This window comes from Pipra filicauda, unplaced genomic scaffold (assembly GCF_003945595.2).
Source record: "Pipra filicauda isolate LSUMZ 115617 unplaced genomic scaffold, ASM394559v2 scaffold55_size4083901_pilon, whole genome shotgun sequence".
In the NCBI taxonomy this organism is placed as follows: Eukaryota; Metazoa; Chordata; class Aves; order Passeriformes; family Pipridae; genus Pipra; species Pipra filicauda.
This window is the reverse complement of record NW_024104709.1, coordinates 2032199-2052112: the sequence shown is the minus strand read 5'-3', so window position 1 is coordinate 2052112 and position 19914 is coordinate 2032199. Positions and strand designations below refer to the sequence as shown.

At 38.1% G+C, this 19914-nt stretch overlaps 1 protein-coding gene across 3 annotated transcripts in view; it reads left to right on the top strand.

The window, feature by feature from the left end:
- TULP4 (TUB like protein 4) overlaps positions 1 to 19914 on the top strand; it is a 165412-nt gene that overhangs the window by 103044 nt on the left and 42454 nt on the right. For all 3 annotated transcript variants that reach the window (XM_039387408.1, XM_039387409.1, XM_039387407.1), the window contains 2 exons: positions 2910 to 3038; positions 3341 to 3502. In XM_039387408.1, coding sequence (XP_039243342.1) covers positions 2910 to 3038; positions 3341 to 3502 — 291 coding nt within the window. The remainder of the gene's footprint in view (positions 1 to 2909; positions 3039 to 3340; positions 3503 to 19914) is intronic.

Here is a 19914-nt window from a genome sequence, read left to right as displayed (position 1 = left end):
TCTTACTCCTTTGAATACAAGATATAACTGTTCAGTCCTTCAGTACCTGTGTGAAGATGTTAAGTGGGAAGCAGAGACCATAAAGGCAGAAGTAAAAATTGGTCCTCTGTGAGTTGAAGCTGTTAGTGAAAGTAATGATATCTTTGCATTTATGGATTAGCAATAAAATTCCTCTTTGCAGAGGGGTAATTCCAGCTTATGCTTTATTTAAGTGTGCTATCAATGGGACATGTTTTCATATGCTTTACATTTTAGCCAACGTAAAAGCCAAAAGGCAATCCTTCCTTTCTTTATCTCTTCTTCAGTATGCTAAGTGTCTAAAATGAAACTGGAAATACTCAAAGCAGTTGTGGACTCAGCACCTGTAGTCAGATGTTAAATGTAAATTATGGCAGCATCTTTAAAATGACCTCATAGAATGGTAGCATTCACTCTGTGTTTGAAGGACTTGAATTTTCAAATTACAAATTTGCTTCCTTATGAGACTGTTATCAGAAGGCATATAAAATCATTTTCTCACATTTCTGAATATAAAACAGTAAGTTTATTTTGGAAGTTACTAATTTGTATCTAATTGCAATAGAGGGAGGCTATAGCTAATCTTGTTTACATTCAGACGTACCTTGAATGTTTTATCAAGTCTAAACAAAAGACAGGTTGTACAGAATTTGAATAAAAATTTTCAAGTTTTAACAAAATTCCTATTTAAAATAGAAAAGAAACAAACTGCAACAAAGTAACTGTTGTCACTTTGCCCATAATTCATATTACTGGTCAACTGGTATGTCTAATCTGTAAAATTGTATGCTCTTCTCAAATCTTTACCCTGTTCTGTCTGGCGATTTTAAGGTGTTAGCTAAAAATTTCAATGGTGTTAGCTAAAAAATCCATATTAGTTGAACAATTAGTTTTCTTTTTGTTCCTAAATTTTGTCTTGCAATTCATTCTGTATGATCTATGAAATATCCAATGTGAGCAGTGCCTAAGCATTTAAAGGTCTGGTTTTTTAGCAATGGTAAGTACCTTCTGCTCATTAATAGTCATCATTAGCCTTGGCAGCTCCCAGCCTTTAAAGAAAATTTTTCAGTGTTATCCTTGGGTTTTTCTTCAGTTCTTTCATAATACTGTTAGGCATAGCTGGCAAGTACAGTTATGTCACTGTTGCATTTTGCCTCAGGGTGGATGAAATTTTATGGCTCTTTGCATAGGACTTATACCAAAAAGAAAATAAAATTTTGACGAATCTGTGCTATTCTTATTTAGATGGAAGGGACAGAGCAAAACCTCCAACAAAGTACATCTGCTTGCGTTGCTATGATGCAATATTTTATTTACTGCCCTTCCAATAAAAGAATATTTTTAAAAGCTGTGTGTGATATAGTCCATCTAGGGGCATGGTATAATCTGCCTGACTGGAAATGGTACTGGTGACTTGGAGTGCAGCTGCAAGGTTATAGTCAAGTAGAAGCAAGTGTTTTTCTGCAAAATCTCAAATGGGATTCTTCTAAGCTGCATAACAACAGTGAGGTAGTTTGTCATACTTACTTCTCCTCATAATCTTTGCATATGAACAAAGAAATGCTTTTCTTGTGGTTATTTAACCATTCAAGGGTCGATGCTTTGGGCTGGTGAGCTTCCCTGATAGACATGTTCTGAAGTTCTGACCCTCTGAATAAGTGTAGCACTCACTAAATAAGTGTAAGATCATCCCTCAGCTGTCAATTTTAGGTTTTAGGTATATATGTGTATTTATATCCTAATTCTGAAAGCGACTGCTAATTTTGTTGTGAAGCATAAAGAGTCTCTCTACTTAGAGCTCATCTTAGGGCTGGAATCTTTAGGAAGATCAGTCCCTCTCTGTAAACAGCAAAATATATTTCAGGAAAACTTGTCCGTCTCTTTTAGATGATTAATTATCTATATAGTTTTATGAAAAAGTGTCATTAGAGCTGGATGCTTAGTAAGTAGTTAAAATGACACTACTGATTGAGTAGTTAATATATGTTTACTTCATTTGCATACACTGTGTCTCAGCTGGGGGGAATTTACTTGTGTATGAATGTAAGCATCGCATATATATCAACATATTTTTTAAATACAACCAATTTTGGGAAAAAAGTTTTTAAGAAAAAGTCACTAACAGAAGGTAAATGGTTTTACTGCTAATTTTGCTTCGAGCACTGGGATGACATGTTTTTTTCTGTTTTATAATGAAGTCTCAAGAGATAGTGTATTTGTTAAATTGATATTCATTAAAAATGAGAGAGCAATTTGGTAGGTTTAGACTTCATTAGATTCTTCAGAAAAGCCCAGATAGCTCTAATGTGGAGAGAAGAGCCTAAAGCTGTTTTGTATTCCTTCTTCATGCAGTACCGAAGCAACTTTCCTATGAAATTTCTAGTTTTTAATAATATGGGACTTTTGGGGTTTTTTTTGAATATGAGTATTCAATAGGAGTATTTAAATTTACTCTCTGATACCAGTGCATGCAACTTCATTTGAAGTCACCAAGAAGTGATGATTTGACATAGAGTCTGACAGTCTTTGAGATTACAGTGGAGGGAATAATTTGAAGGACTGTTGGATGGTCTGTGCAGAGCCTCCTGTTTGCTGCTTCTGTAATGGAGTGCTGCGTTCCAGTGTACAGTATGATTTTATTGGAAGCGTGCAGTGCCTTCCAAAAAGGTCTGACGATGAGAGATTGTGCGTTTCCTGACAACCATGAAAAAACAATTCCAGCTGTTCTTGAGAGACGCCTAATGCTGTGCTGAAAATTGCTATTTTGTACATCTTTAGGATGTAAATGCGATGATGTTTATTTGGCAGTATTGTTTAACCAGTTCTTGTTAAATAGCTGTTAGCACAACATACAGTTTTGGTAATGCTGTATTTGTTTGCAATCTTTTAAGGTTGTGCTGGTGAGATGGAATGAACCATTCCAGAAATTAGCAACCTGTGATGCAGATGGAGGAATATTTGTTTGGATACAATACGAAGGCAGATGGTCTGTGGAGCTTGTGAATGATCGTGGGGCACAGGTTGGTATGCATGTTTTCTCTGCAGTTGAGAGTGATCACATCCTGAGAGGCAAAATGAAGAGGACAATCAATGATGCTTTATACCTTTCAAAAAGCACAGGAGAAAATGAAACATTTCTTTGTTGAAGAGAACATGCAAGAATTTTCACAAAAGCCCAGTTGCTTTCTCTAATAGGCATGACAGTGCTACAACTGGGTTAATAGGTGCCCTGTCTCGTTCTGTGCAGTGTTGCCTTTTATTAAAACAACAAAATATTCCTACATGGCCCATATATCTGTTTTCTTGTCTTTGATATGTCAAGGTAAGCGACTTTACATGGAGCCATGATGGGACTCAAGCACTTATCTCCTATAGAGATGGATTTGTGCTGGTCGGTTCAGTCAGTGGACAAAGACACTGGTCTTCAGAAATAAACTTGGAGAGTCAGATCACCTGTGGAATATGGACTCCAGATGACCAACAGGTAATGAATGGGGCATTTAGAGGTGTCAATTGGGTTGCATTGATATGTTATAGACTACACCTTTTAAAACGTTGTTAAGTAAAATGGTCACTTGGTAAGATCAGTTTCCCTCGAAATTGCTACTCCCCCCAATAAAGAAAATTTAATTCATCCTGTTGTTCTCATTAGGCAAATATGAAAATGTACCAAGTTACCTATCATCACTTTTCACTCTGATTCACACACAATCTTATTCAGTTGTTTGAGACAGGAATCTGTAATTGTACCTTTAATTTGTTGGTACAGGTGTCTTGAAAATGCATTTGAGCAGAGGTACAGCCTGGACTATTAAACATCTGACTGGTCATTTTTGTGTAGATCTGTCCAGTCTGCACTTGCAGCAAAAGCAGTTCCAGCTGCAGATATAGTTATGTTTTGCCTTCATATAAGCAAATGGACCCAATTAACTGAGTGTCGAAGAGATGTCTCAACATTATGCAAACAACATAATTTAAAAGAAGGCCATTTTTCCAACCATTGAGTTCAAATCTTGCTAAGCGTTGAAAAAGCCAGTTTAAAAAAATCGTCTTTACTATTTTGTAAAGAATTGCGTGATATTGGACACATCACCATTTATAGCGTGGCTTGAGCTAGGCCACTGGTTTCATCTGCAGAATTTACAATGGCACCTTGCCATTTACTACTGAGCTTACTGGATTGGTCTTCCCCTCCACATGCTGTCATTATGGCTGTGTATGTGTGTATAATACAGTGCTGAAAGAAATGATGGGCATAGAATAGTGCAAAGAGTAACTCTATTATGATCACAGCTGGATTGTTTTCCTCCCTTCCTTTTACACCTCCATGAAAAGATGCTGGTTCAAGACTCAAGGTACCACTAAATTTAGAATACTATAAATTCATCCAAGATAGAGTTATTTTGGGAATTTCTAGTGGAATATAACAGCACTAATAATATGCATTTCTGCAGCAGCATCTAATAATTTTAGAGGGCTCTGCAAAGAATAATGAATTAATTATTGCAACATTGCTTTTTAAAGCCAGTGTGTCTAACTGCCTCTTTTTGAATCTGGGGAAATGTAAATCTTGACAATGAATAATTTACTTGAGATCAAGAGGAAGAGACAAGCAGCAGAAGTAGATCTAATAGCTCTCAGTCCTGTGTTTTGAGTGTGAGGCTACCCCATTTGTGTGATGCTCAGTTATTGCTGCTGTATTTGGAAGTATCTTCATTTGAGTGTTTAATTTGGAGTGGCTGACTGCCTTTAATTCAATTTAACCAATATGTTTGTACTTTCTAATCTGGATGCTCCATAAGTGGTTATTCCAGGAAACAAACACTTGTTTAGCATCCAGATAAATGCTTTCGAACATAATGGCTAATTCCAGCTATGTGAAAATCACTTGCTTGACTTATAGACTCTACTGCTGACAAACTCACTGAAAATAGAGACCCAAACCAGCCACAAGCTTGATATTGCTCTGCACAGTTCTCCTAACTATGTGGTTTGCAGGGGTTTTCATGTTAAGTGATGATGGATCTTTTTGCTGTTCTCCAGAGCTGGTGGAAAGAAGTGATCTTCTAAAATATATTTAGAAATATTTGTCTCTGGAGGCACAAAGAGATATGAATCACAGAGGTACTAGGCAAGAGACTATGCTCAGTTCAAACTAAAAATAGCAAACTAGAGGGAAGGACATTGCATGTATTACACACAAATAAGTGCATATGGAAATGAATACCCTTACTAGCTTATTTCTTTACCTAATTTCTCTCCTGATTTGTATCTGTGCAAATGAGAACAAAATATCACTCTGGTCTAGAATAGCTCCAGCATCTTCCCTATTGCTTAATGTAGTCTATTCGTCAGTAGAGGGAGTGAAAGATAAATGTCAACATTTAAATTTATATTTTCCTATTGTTCTTTTTGTCACCGCTCTGGTGCCGTGAGGGTTGCTAATGAATGTGTTCTTGGAAAACATTACACTCCATGGTCCCATGAGTTTAACACAATTATCTTTGAAAGTTAAATTTCCAAGGGGATTGTATTGTTCAGTATCAATTTTCCATTGTCCTGATAAAAAATTGCTTAATATAGTATGTCTGTTCACCTCACCCTTCAGTTCTCTTAACTTTCTCCTTCACTCCCTTCTGCACGCATCCTCCTCTTTTCTGCTATCTCCTCCATCTTTTCTCCTATCTGTCTATTCAGCACCAGCAGACTGTCACCTCTGTCGCTCCTCACTACAGCTCTGTGGCAGCTCTACAAGAGGAGGATAATTTCCTACCACCATCTTTCTGTTGGAGGCAAGAAATGGTTGTATTCTGCAGTATTGCCAACCATCGTCTTGTTTGTCAGAGTGCGTGTGGCCTCTGGGTTTGTGTCCTTGGTGTTGACACAGGCTTGAAGAAAAGCACCTGTGAGGTAGTGGCTAATGTCACCCATAGATGAAACTCCATAGTTAATGCTTTCTCAAGTCTTTTGAAAGCACGGAGATAGAATGAGAGCAATAGAGGTGGCCAGGATGAAGTACAGTTCTGCTGAAATTGATATAATTGTATCTTTTAACTTATTTGTTAGGTACTCTGCCCTGATTAAGTTATTGGCTGATTTTATTAATACTAGATGAAACTGTTCTGCGTTTTCTTTTAGGAAGAGAGTGGTATCATTCTTGTGACTGGTTTTTCAGGATTTCTCCTTGTCTTTTGGGGACAAACTTACTGTGAGTCATATAGATGACTGCAGTGCTTTTTCTCAGCATCATATGTCTCAGATGAACTTCTCATTAAGGTCATTGGCAGATTTCTGCTGTGGTTCACATCCAGATCTTGAGTCTGGACTTTGAGCTATGGCCTTCTTCAACTAATTCAATACATAGGCCTTTTGATTGTGATTCTGCATGTTTCTTGTAGAGGACTAGAAGTTAATTTTCTCACTTCATTGTATGTCTGTAGTCCTGCTTATTTAGGCATTTTCTCCTGTACATTATAACTAGAGCAGACACCTGGACAAGGCAGAACCCTACTGGCCTCTTGGGGCTATGCAAAAGGAAGACTTTACAAGCCTGGGTCATCTGTATCTCAAGCAGAGTGCCATGCTTGGATTAAACTTGGATGGATAGAATTACTTAGGAGTGAGACCTTCTTTTCACTGTTTTTAAGGGCTACAAGAGACTGTAGGAGTCATGTGGAATATTTTTCTGGTGAGAAGGCTCACCTAGGATCATGTAAGGACAGAAAGTATATTTGAAATGAAAAGTAAATTTGAAATATCAGAAAATGCTCTACCCTGTGTTGAGACAGTCCTGTGGTGTCATACCACACTTGTTTTGCGAAGAGGGAGTGTACATACCAAGCAGATTGAATGACTTCTAAGTGAGAAAAACTTGACTTTTGTCTAGTCAAAGGGTTTATTTATAATTATAGAAGCAATGTCAGTAAGTAATTGAGGATTTTTCCTAAGCCCACAAGTTATATGAAACATCTTTCCAGTGCTTCATCTCCCTTCCTTTGTGTTTGCTCAGCTCCTAGTGACATTTTTTAATCTATCAACTTCTACTGCCTTTGGGACACATTGTCCCTCTCCTCACAGATTTTACCCATTAAAAAAATTATCTCTCTTCATGATGGAGAAAGACACAGTGTCAGAGAACTAAGAACTGTAGAGGGGTCTAATTATCATTTTGCTTATAGCAATGTAGTGTAACTTCTTGGACTTCCTGGGGTTGTTTCTGTTGCTGTTTCTGTGTGTGAGAAGGGAACCAGAAGGAAATCACTCTCCAATAAAGGAAGACTGTGATGAAAATTAATATATTTTAATTCATGGTTATCCCAAGAGGTGCTAGTAATCCATATTTATTCCTTGCATCTCTGCTAGTATAAATTATTAGACTTTTCCAACAGCTGTAAGTGCCTATTTCTATTTCTCCCCCCTCCCCTTTTCCAGCTGTAAGCTTTAACTTGTGGAAATTCGGGGACTGGCCAGTATTTGCTGTGGCTAGGATGTGACAGACTACAGGTATGTGTGAACTTTGTCAGCTTTTCCTCCTGTTTTCTTTGAAAACAGGTATACAAGCAGTTAGCTAATTTGATTTGCATCCTGCTGGAAACACTGTTGTATGTGACCTCATTGCAATGCAACATGCATTAGTGCTAAGAATGTGTAAGTACAGGCCTCAAGATTCAACCGCTCCTGTTTCTAGTGAGACAAAATTATGCTCTTGGTGAAACAGAAAAGCAGCACTGCATTAGGAAGAGATACCTTGTGCACTGAAGGGTCTTACAATGCACTGGAAGCAAACAATGAGACCAGTAGTAGATGAACAGCTTTGTCTCAAAACACAGGGTGTGGGAGCTCTGTACGTTGTTTTTTTAAAAAACTCTTGTAGCTTGCAGTAGCTGTGCAGGAAGGCAGTTTCTATGCTGGTACTCCTGCTCCCAGTGCTTGCCATCTCTATTCCCATGGCAACAACAGACGCTTCAGCATCTTTTTTCAGTGACAAGCAGGAGGCAGGGGCAAGCTTCACCTCCTTCCCCTTGCCTGCAGTGCTTCAGGGTGGAGCCCAGGAGTCAGAACGGAGCTTCACATGAAGAAGGGGATGCTTGTTATTTCTGGGTCCAGCAGTGTAGCTGGGTGGGATCTGTGTGCTAGTACAGCTAGTGGTGCCCTACGTGTCCCTAAATAGTATCAGTGCTGTGCTGTGCCAAGAGGCTGCCATGTGGTAGCCACAGTTCTCATAGGAGGTAGGAACTGATTAACAAGAAGCGCTGTCAAATGGTTACTGGTGGCACTGGGTGTTTCATGAGCTTGTCTCTCAGGCTTCTTGATTTTGGTATGACTTTAGTCCCTGGCAGGAATTTACCTAAGTCCACTTTAGTAGAGTCTGCTTTTGGACCTCCCATTTTCATCTGTGAACTTGCATTTGCTACTACCTTTTCAGGGAAATGTTCTGAACAGCTCCTAAGCTGGGAGGAGGGGTAGCAGCCTTACCTAGCTTCCAGAACACAGCTTACAACTAAGGACTTTGTAAGTGTTTGAAAATATTGTATCTGTTTGGGCCCTGCTGTCATCTTCTCACCTACGTTTACTTTGGAATGAGGAGTTTGTGCACCCTACTTCTTTGATTTTATTCAGGTGCTGTAGCACACATCTTATTCAGGCAGTCCTTGCTATTGTGGTAGTCACACTGATCAAGTTTAATTATTCTCAGACATCTAGCTGTGTGGAAAAAAATCTTGAAGACACCTTTTAGTGAGTTAACAGAATGATGAAAGGGAGCTACAAACAGGCAGCTGGGGCAGTACAGGGAAGCTAGCTGTTTACCTTAATTATTATGAATGAAGAGAAGGAAGGACAAAATGAAAAAGGTTACAACCTGTACAATTTGAAAGTGTAAGCAATTATTTTGGTCTTTATTAGAATATTTCTTGTCCCTATTAAGGATTTTTACTGGTTCACATAATTGAGCCTTTAAAATGCTGGTGAATAACTATATTTTTGTGTTTTAACATACAAAGATATATCTTTTCTCCCATCAGTTCTGGATGTAGAGACTATCAAATGATCACACGTACATGTTTACAATGACTAGGGCCGCTCAGAATTGCACCATAAGATACAGACTTTGACAAAGAACTGAAAGTCTTATTTTCATTGATGGATGAATTACTCAGATTACTGGGGAAAATGGCTAGAGGCTTTTTATAGCATTGAAGAAGTGTCATTAATTAAGTAGGCAGTTTATTCAAGCCACAAGGACTGCAGACAATGGTTAAATCACGTATAAAGATTTTCGCTTTGCATGCTGCATAATTGAGCAGCAGCATTAAAGTGTAAAAAGAGGAAAATGCAGGGGAAGGCAAGTTCAGTTGTCTTTCAAGATAAATCTGTTTGGTAAATAAAACAAACAGATAAACAAAACCTACCACAGCTTAACTGTCTTTAATATTTTGGGCTGATTTTAGAAGCATTTCAAACCTTTGTGGCAAACTTGCTATTAAAATTAATGATTTCTGCTTGCTTGTGCTAAGGGGCCTATGAATGTTTACTATACTACTGCAGCCTCTCATAGACAAAATATGTGGGGGTTTTATCTATACTTAAAAGGTTTAAATGTTTTTGGGGAGACTTTGTATTCTTGTTTTATGTATTTATACATGCTGGAATTCAGTAACACTTTGGTTTTGCTCTTTGCTTGGGGACTTGATTTTTATGATGGTACATAATAGCGACAGATTTTGTGTGAAAAAGTAATGTGAATTTTAAGTGCTATTTTGCCTTTCTTTCTCCTATCTCTTTTTATTATGTTGTTTTCAAGCTACATTATGCAGCTATTTCCTAAATTATGGATTTCTCTTTTCTTCCCTGCTTTTTTCTGCTATCAGTGCATAGTTGTATTAGCATTGTCTTTCCTTTGCGTTTCTGTCTCAGAGTAGGTTTGCATGCATCATTCTGCTGAGAATACGGCTTCCAAAAAGAAGGGAGGAGAAGAGTTAGATAGCTTGGTGCACTGTACCTTTTTTTAGTTGCACTCTCCTTTTCTCACTGCAATGAGCAGCTACACTGCAAATTTCAGTACTCAGATGAGGACTTTATAGGGTTTACCTTGAGTTTTGGTGAGGGTAGACAACAAGGATGTTCTCTTTGGAGCCTCCAGAGCTCATCTACAGTTTCAGGAGCTGTGGCATCTCTCTGCGAGTTTATTCCAGGCAAGATTTTTCCTGCCAGAAACCCTAGCCTGTACTGCACATTTATTGAGCGGGTAATTGAAGGAACAGAGCAATAAGGTGATGCTTCAGTGTGCTTTCTTCTTCCCACTCACTTCATCTGTGCCTTGCCTAATCTTTCCCTTGATGCTCTTCATCCAGCCTGTGGAGGCAAGGCACTGAGAGAGCTAACAAGATGGTGCTGTTTGTTCTAGTCATGAGGGCTGTAACATGGGGGATGTTTATGGGCTGATGGCATCATGGCTCATGTTTTCTCAGTAGCTCCTGCAGTGTTTCATGTCAACACTGTTTCAGATGAGTCTTGCAAGGAAATTTTCCCCCTAATGACTCTGCCTGAAAGGAGTAATACAACTGTTTTAATGTTTTGCTCATCATTGTAGACAGGGTATTTGATGTTTGTTTCTGCAAAAAGCGATTGGCTGAATGGATTTCTACATCCCTTTGGATGCACAGTGTACTAGGCTGTACAGATCACCCTTAACAGTGTACCTTGGAAATATTTCCCTATGACACTCAGGTCACAGTATTGCTATTTTAGTTGACTGGAATCTGGAGTTTGTTAAGCTCTGCACGTCGATGGCAGTGACATGGCATCAACACAAGGATGTCAATGGCAGTGACAAACTAGAGATGGAGGGAGAGCTGAAGACTTGTCGTGCTATTCAGTTAATGTGTCCACTTAGCTTTTTTCTACCCAGTGCTGTTTTACATTTTTGAAGCATCAGTGTTTGAGTCAGCAAAGTAAAGATGAGCGCAAATAGAAACACAACCAGTCGATGTGTGGGAAGCGTCAGGAAGAAAGTTTGCCTCTCCTCTCACCTTGCTGGCACTTGTACAGAAAGATTTTGCTTATATAGCCTGAAGTCTTCAGTTCTTTAGGACAGGGAGTGCTTACTTGAACTTGTCTTTTTCAAAAGCTCTGTGCTATGCTCAGCTGTGGGGCAAATAGTAAGAATGAGGTTTTGCAGCAGACCTCTGCAGGGGAGCAGCATACAACTATGCTGCTTTTTAGGCACTGCAGGGAAAAAATGAAACCTTCTGTGGGAAGGTGCTCTCCTTCTAAGGAGAAGTCGTATGTAAGGTAGGAAAATTGCTGTGTTCAGATTTTGAACTGGTCAGAAGAGGGCATGTGAGTGAAAGTGGAATTCTTACAGAGGAAAAACTCTCCAAACTGTCAAGGTTTTACAGCATTTTTCAGAAACAGTCCATTATTCCATTGCCAAAGCCACTTGGCGGAGAATGCTTCGGCCCCAGGATCCCTTTGGTTCATCCAGAGCTTTGTGCTCTTTTCGGTTCAAAAGAAATGTAGCTGGCAACATGGTTGATGTGAACTTTATCATCACTTATCCATCAATTTTTTAGAAGTTAATAAGAAGACCAGGAGCCAAATGGGGTCTTGAACTTGGGTCAGATGTCTTCAAGCCTGCAAATAGTCTGAAACCTTGGTGCAGGAGAGGAGGATTAGAGTGACTGAATCTGGAGGAAGATATTTACAGATTTTTGCACTAGGTTTTGTCTGGGAGAGAAAGGCCAAGTTTCATAGTAAATGGGAGATGAAAGGTGTTATTTTTGGAAGGTGATATCATGTAGTCTTTCCATCGATTTGACAAAAAAAGATAGTATGCCAGTGGGAAGTGGGAGCAGCATCTCTTTATTCTCCAAAACCTTTCCTATCAATGTTTCATCCTGCATGGATTCAACTTGAGCTCTCTGCTTTGTCCAGGAGCCAGTTTCTTGTCAGTGTTCAGACATTGAGGGATTGTTGGTGACTGCATCAACAGAAAAGAGATTAATCCTTCCCTGCTTTCCTTGGTTTGAGAAAAATAGTCATTCTTCTTCAGAGCCTCAGTCAGTAACAGTTTATTACTCAGCCTGATTCCGTGTTGACTCAGTTACACTTGACCTCAGCCATTCAATGTATTTCCTGACCATGCCGAGTTACCGCTCTCTGCCAGCACCTAAGATCTAGAAAGAGAGTGCAGAAGTTAGGGGACTAACTTCCACAGGCTTCTTGATTTTATATGATGAAATTCAAAACAGCAAGGACATTGCTTCTGAACTGCTTTGTATTGCATTTTCACTGGTCAAGAGTGCCATCCTTTTTTCTAAGTAATACCGTTTTCAATTAGGGCAAAAAACCACAAAACCCCAGCAGAAGCTCTCAGACTTCTAAAGCTCTGAAGGAGATTTTGGCTTCAGCAGTCAACATATCTTTCAGGAAATAACTAAAACCTGGCTTGGAAATAATGCGGGAAACTGCCAAGATTATCAGTTGACTTCTTTGCCTGATTGAGTAGTTGTTGGTAAAACTAATTGCATTTTCCCACCAAATGTTGTTTTTGTTGCTATATATAATTGGATATATATGAAAAATGTGTGTTTTCATAGACATGTGTGCACTCTCCTTTCAGAGTTTAGTTAGAAATCAGAAAACGGTGCTGCTTAAAGAGCATTCCAGACTACTTCTGCTGTGGGAGCTCAGTGGTCCAGGCTCAGAGTCCTGTCTGAGTAAATTGCCACAGAAGATGTTCTTTAGAAGGTGTTCAGCTGTTGGCTTTTTGTTCATTTTGCATGCTACTTCAAATGTGATTTGAAACATGACACACCTTTGAAAAAAGTACAACTCTTGTCCACATCTTAAGTAAACTAAGGCATGTTGTTAATACAGTAGAGGACAACTCTTTTCGATTAAAAATGTAATTGCAATAGGATGCTTCCTTGAAAAATATTTCAAGAGTCAATAAAGAATATAGAAATGTGTTTTCCTAGAATACACAGGTCAGAATTGGTCCAGATAAAATAATCAGTCATTCTGTGATTTGCCAGAATGCTTTCAAATAACATTATCTCTGCCTGGACAATTGCTTCTATCCCCACACGTCCACAGTAGTTGTATGGCTTGAGATCCTGGTTTTAAGAATACTTACATTTTTGACTCCTGAACTGGCATTCAAGGCTGTATCTCATTTACAGTCATTCAGCTATGTTATACTATTTTAGAGAGAAATAAAGCCAGTGCAGTTTGAATCTCCAGGTTTTAATATTTCTTATTTTTTAAATGGATTTGTCACCAAGATCTCCAGTGGATTTACTTTGTTTTCTCATTTTGTAATAGGGTTTTGTAATAGTTATCTACACCCTATGGACTCTGTAAAAGAGAGAATGAACAAACCTGAAAGTAGGTAACTAAACCAGTGCTGCTTTTGAAAGCATTAATGGCCTCAAATGAGAATTTCTCTGCTATGTGTATATATGCAGTTAGCTGAATGATCCTGGGTGTACCATCCATGTGTGGAGCTGGTAATTCCCCATGTCTGAGGAAACAAAAACTCTTCTCAGTTTTTTTTGGACATAAAGTCAAAGAAAACCTAGCGCTTTCCCTCTGAGCTTGTGTGTGAATTGTGGTGATGTCTCTTTTTGTGTCAGTTCAAGAAACCGCTTTCCAGTGACTGAATTTTTAATGGAAATCAAAAGCATGCAGCAGGAGACCAGCTGTCTCCCTCACTCTGCTTCTTTCTTTCTCTCTGCATTTTGAGGTAAAAAAAAGGAAAGCCAAAAATATCACACTGAGGCAAAACAAACTTTCACTTTGTAATGTATTCTAAGAAGCAACTGCTGCACTGTCTCTTGCTTTGTGATGGAGAAGCAGTAAACAAGAAGAGCCCAAGGAATGGAAAATGCTAATACTATAAATGCAAAATGCAGTAACTAAGCCTTTGCAAGACCAGCATTCTTTCATTAGGCTAATGAATGAAAATAATTAAAGGCAATAATTTTCCTAGTATTTCCTGTGTTACTAGGCCTACCTGCATAAATAGAAGGCTGATAAATCATTTTGTATATTAATCACTTTATAGTTCAGTTAATTTTGAATCAGCAAAATAGATTTATCTCTATTAGTATGATGCCATTATGGTGACAACTCTGAAGGCTTTTCCTATCATAAATACTAATGTTTGTCCAGATGACTAAATCAGGGCAAACAGAACTAATTCAGCTTTCTTGAACTGCTCAGCATCTTCTGACAGTGCAAATGCAGTTGGCTTTATTAGCATTTTTGCAGAATGTAGTTTCTGAGGTACAATGCCTACTTCTCCTATGGGGGGAAGTAAGGGAGGAGGCTGATGGAAAAAAAAACCATTAAGACAGGTCTAAATTTTGAAAAAGGGAGTGTCAGTGAAGCAGAACACTGAAGAAGGCAGCTGCAAATGCAGAGCTGTGCAGAGCAAGTTGTTAATGGCAGCATTCGTACTACCTGGTTTGATGGTACCAAGGTTTCAGCAGATGTGTATGCCAAACAGGCACACACAGAGGCAGAGAGTAAAACAAAATGCTGAAAGTGCAAGGTTTGCAAATTGGGTAGGTGCAAGAGGAATTCTTCAAACTTTAGAAGTTAACCCTGGAGAATGTTAAAACCCAAAAATCTAGAGGTTTTGTGAGGTCATTTGTGATTTACTTGGTCACAAGATGCTGATGAGGTTTCTGCCTTGAGCTACTACTTCACTGTTACAGAGACTCGTAACTGAGGCTGAGGAAATTAAAAGAGAATCCTAGAACAGGGTAGTTTGAAATGCAGCAAGTCCCTCTATCTGACTGGTACATCCAAATATTATGAAAGATCTTGAATAAGAACAATATAGCTGCTAGCAGAAATCATCTTGTCTGTGTCCTAAGTCTTGAAAGGCAACGCTATTTTGCTGCAATACATTTAGAAAAGGGTTTAGGAACATTCAAGAGATGTATAAATAAGGTTTACATCTGCACCTCACAACTGGTTAAAGCAAAAACTGAACATGGAATAACGAAACAACTGTAAACTTGTCTGAAAAGACCTAAGTAGGATGTTTCTTCCAGAGGGAGATCATGATTCACTAGTCTCACAGACGTCTTTGCATGTGTCAGTAAAAGTAATGTCTACAAAAAAAATAGCAGAAATTATGTCTTTAGTTCTGAAAAGTCAACACATTCCAATGCAAGTAGCCCACTCCTTAGGATTTCCTGACAGAAATACTGTGCTTTGGCTTAGTCTCATAGTCTCCTTCATCCTGTGCATGAAGGATTTGACAGGTATAGAAACCCCAGCAAATTATAACAATACATACTGTACTTACTATGTTTGGATGGATTAGCAGGGCAGGGAGAAGAACTGGCCAGGAATCAATCCATAAAGGGGAAGACTGAGGAGTCAATTTCCACTTTAAAAATGGAGACAGTGGGTTTGCCTTTATGTCATACCCTGTTTTAAATTGTTTCTTAATTTTAAAATACTGCTATTTAAAATGTTTACTATTGTGGGATACCAACATTTACAGGTTAAATACAGTTTTTTGTAATACTGTAGGGCTGTAGAATGATTATTTCATGTCCAGTAAAGCTCAGTGTGCTGGAGTGTCCCAGTAAACATCTTCTAGGACATATCTAAGTCTTTGCTTTTCTAATGTGATCATTTGCTTTCTGGAAAAACTTTGTATGGTCACTTTGTCCTTCCAGCTGCCAACTGTCTTATGGGAGAAGGAAGATCCATAACTTGAGAAGTTGCTCAATGGAGTTATTGACAACTTAGCCATAGCTGAGGGAAGATTAGAGCACTTGAAGTTTCATGACAGATGACATTAGTTTTCAGAACATTTCATTGTATCCAGGAATTTAAAGGCAATCTGTTCATTTACCTTGCATAGTCCTACAAGGCAAGTTCTGTCTTTATGGGGAAATTTGGGGTTTTAAACAATGAAATTGTACTAGGATGGAGTTTACTAAATTCTGTTTTAATTAGTGAAATCTGCAAGTTGTTTTGCTTTTGTGAGTTGTCAGATTTATGTTCATTGTAAAAAGGCAGAGGGGATCTTTTAAAAATCCTAGGCCAACAGAAGTAAAGCAGATACATGTTCTTTTTACCACATTCTAGCATCATGATACTGGAACCCCTCACTTTAGAAGTGCTACCCTAAAGTAGCCTCGAGAGGCTTTGTATTTCTTCCACTAGCAATAGCAAATCCAGCTTCTAATACTTCAGCTTCAGTCAAAGGCTCGGTTGTTTCCCTGATGCAGAATGACAACCCGAGTTCTGAAAATGTATTGATCAGATTTCCTGGGAATTTTGTTTAACTAGCAACATTAGAAACCTTTACTGTTAGTACTAAATGTCATGAAGAGAGGCATCTTGTTTTATCAATATCTTTTTGTAACAGTATTGTCTGTTCAGTTTGAACAACCAAAACCTGAGACTGGAAACAATTTTTTCTTTTATCCCGCATATATACATCAAGTAATTTAATACATTATTACTGGGATTGGATTATCCTTGCTTATTATAAGAGTCAAAGTGACTGCAGTTCTGGAAAGCTTCTTTGACAATGAGGACAGGCAAAGATGCAGGAATGGACCATGGCTAGGTTCTCTGCAGATTTAAGTCAGGACGGTTTCATAGGCTTAAGTCTAGAATCGTAACAACTTAATTTCCTCAGGTACTGCATATAATCAGATATGGTGAGATGGCAGGATCTCCCCCTTTTCTAATGCTGGTATATTCAAATTAACATAAAGCTTGAGTATTCTTACTGTTGATGAGTTCAATTTACTCACATTAAACCAAATTAAATAGCAACAAAATGCAAAAAGAACATCACTGTTGGAAAATTATACTTCTCTTAAGAGGTGGTGAGCCTCCTGTGCTGAACACTAGGTCTTTGGCCAATCCATTGTAGCTTTGTTGATCTCTGTGCTGTCAAACCATTTTCTGCTAGTACTCTGTCTGGTCCAGATGCATTATAGCATCATGACAGATCTTACAGGAACAGTGACAGTTCAGCACAACAGATCCATATGTAGCAAAGTCACCAAACAGATTCAAGTTGTTCCTCTTGAAATTAATTTTGTAGCTTCTTGGCTATTCTAATTGTCATCCCCTCATGAGATGAATACTTCAGAGCAGAATACCCCATCTTTTGCTTACCATATGTCTTTCAGAAATTGGTATATTTCAGACTGTTTATTGAAGAGTTTTTGATATCTTGGGGCATTTAAGGGGATTGCAGTCTTGAATGATAAGTTTCATGGATGATAGCTTAAAAATCTTTAGATGAAAACTCTTTTCATTTACTAAAACTAGATTATGAAACTTATCCCAGAGACTTAAGAGGTCAGCAGACTTAAGAGAAGGGTGATTCAGATTTGTTATAATAGATAGGAATCACCCCAAGCTTGGATTTCATGGAGAACCGGGAGATGTGTGTTTCAGAACTGAACCAAACTTTCAGCTCTTGGTAGACTTAGAAAACTGTCCTAATGCTGTTTACCACAGTTTTTCCTTCAAAGCATGGAACATGTAGGCATTACAGGAGCCCTGCATTTGTGTGACCTTTAATCAGCTACAGCTTCACTGTAGCATGGGCTTTTTTACATTTGATATGTTTTGTAAAGACATAGTGTATTTTTGTTGTGGTACTGACTCACACTTTGAATGTATTGGGTGATTTTAGGTATTTGGTTATCAGATTATGCATATTCTACAAGTGGTAATGCATGTAAAATCATTTGAAATAATGAACAGTATGAAGGAAAGGGAAATGAGTTAAGAACAGAACAAGGGGCCAAAGAACCACTTCAAAATAAGTACTTGGGTTTGGTTTTTTTAATTACTATTATTATCATTTAGCTTTTGTAACGAAACACTATTACTTGTTCCTTACCTTTTTCCAGTATTCCCTCTGACCTCCTAAATCTGCAAATAACCAAAAAAATATTAATTTAGGCAGCTAAAATGCAACTTTTTAAATTTCTCTTTTAGATCCTTCAGGCATACCCTGTGGCTCAACCTTTTGTCTGAAGGTCAAGAGAGTTTTATTCATCTGACATGAGTAGCTTAAGTGTGGCATTTATAACTTGAGTAATGTTATGGATGATAACACCATTAGACATTTTTACAGCTTCAGCAGGAGTTCAGCCAGCAGGGCTATCAGCCTGATAAATGCTTTCATTTTAAAGGTTGTATTGCTACAACCCCAAAACTTAGCTGCTTCTTGCAACCTACAACCTGGCTAAAGAGATGAAGAGTGCCCTCTGACATTTCTGGGTTGCTAAAGAGCTCTGAGGTTCCAGTGAAGGATTAAGATGCTGACATGCCGCTGTTCTGATCTGAATTGGAAATTACTGAGGACTTCATAATTTTGAATTATTTGGGGGCATAGCTACTCAAAAGAATTAGCTTTAGATTGAGATGGGACTGAACTCTGGGTGATGAGTGCAAGCATTCGTACCCAATTATAAAATGATTCTACCGGATTTTAGGAAGCACTAAAATTGCTACTATTGTCAGAAACAATAGAGAGTTTCACCTCCTCTGTCTAGGTATTTGAAGTTATAAAACTTCTAGGAAACTGGTAACAAACTAATCTATAGAGTAGAATGAAAGTGGTGTGAAAAGCTAGTAGGATTTTGACTTTGTAGAAGTTTATTTTGTAGAGATCTGAAGGAGAGTGGCTGTGTTTTGAAAGTAAATAGTGAAAGTGGCTGTGCACTGATTATACACGTGAAAACAGTTGAAATAATGAACAGTGTGAAAGGAGATGAGATGATACAAGTGAAAGAAGAATAAAGAATCATGAGAGAAAGTGGTGTGAGATGAACAAAGCTGGAGTTCTTGCTTTTATATCTAAGAATAGTAATCTGAGGCTTGTAGCAAACTTTAGCTGCTGTTTTAACCCAGCAACTATTTAACACAAAAATATTCATAACATGTAATGATTATAGTTAAGGCATCCAGATACTGATTTTTCAATACTTTTGATAATGTGAAACAACTCCATTGTTTTTCTTAAGATTTCAATGACTTCACTGGAGTTCTTTTGTTAAATTGCCATTCTAGTTTACAACCTTCATTGATCATTATATTGATCATTGAAGAAATTTTAGTACCTGTTTTTTATTGACTAAGACTTAAGCCACGCTTGCTTTCTGAAACATCCAAAAGTGCAACCATGACAATTGCTTCCTAGGAGAGTGCTGTTGTATAAGTCTGATACAATACACACTTTGAATGCTGCAAGTCTGACACTACACCTCAGAAGGAAGATGGAAAAGAAGACCTCTGACAGCAGAGGACAGAAAGGGTGATTGCAGTCTTTGAACAACAACTGTACCGGGAGATCCTAAGTAGGCTATGATTCTTCAGCTTGGAAAAGAGATGACTAGCAGATTAGATAATAGAGGTCTATAAAATTGTGACTGATGTTGAGAATGTAAATAGGGACAATTATTCTGTATTTCTTTTAGTATTAAGAACTAAAGGTTACCAACTGAAATTATCAATTATCAAAGAAGAGGGAATATTTTTTGCTGAAAGCTACATGTGTGTGTAGGGGAGATGCCTGCTCAGTGCATCCTGTTCTTTTACTCTTCACCAAACACTTGACCACTCTTAAAGGTAAGATACAAGACTAGGTGAATTTTTGATCTGAGCATATAATTGTTAGTAACTTAAATTTACAAGTATTGGAAGTAGGTGGCATACTGAAGAGCAAGTATAAGATTGGCCTTCCTTTTAGCTGCATTTTTAATGCTGGCCAGATTTCAAATTGATGAGTACCTTTAAACTTGCTTTAAAATATATTCGCCTCTTACGGAGTTACACGATAGCAGCAATGGCCTTGGCTAATGCATTTATAGTTTTAAGATTTATTCATCCTTA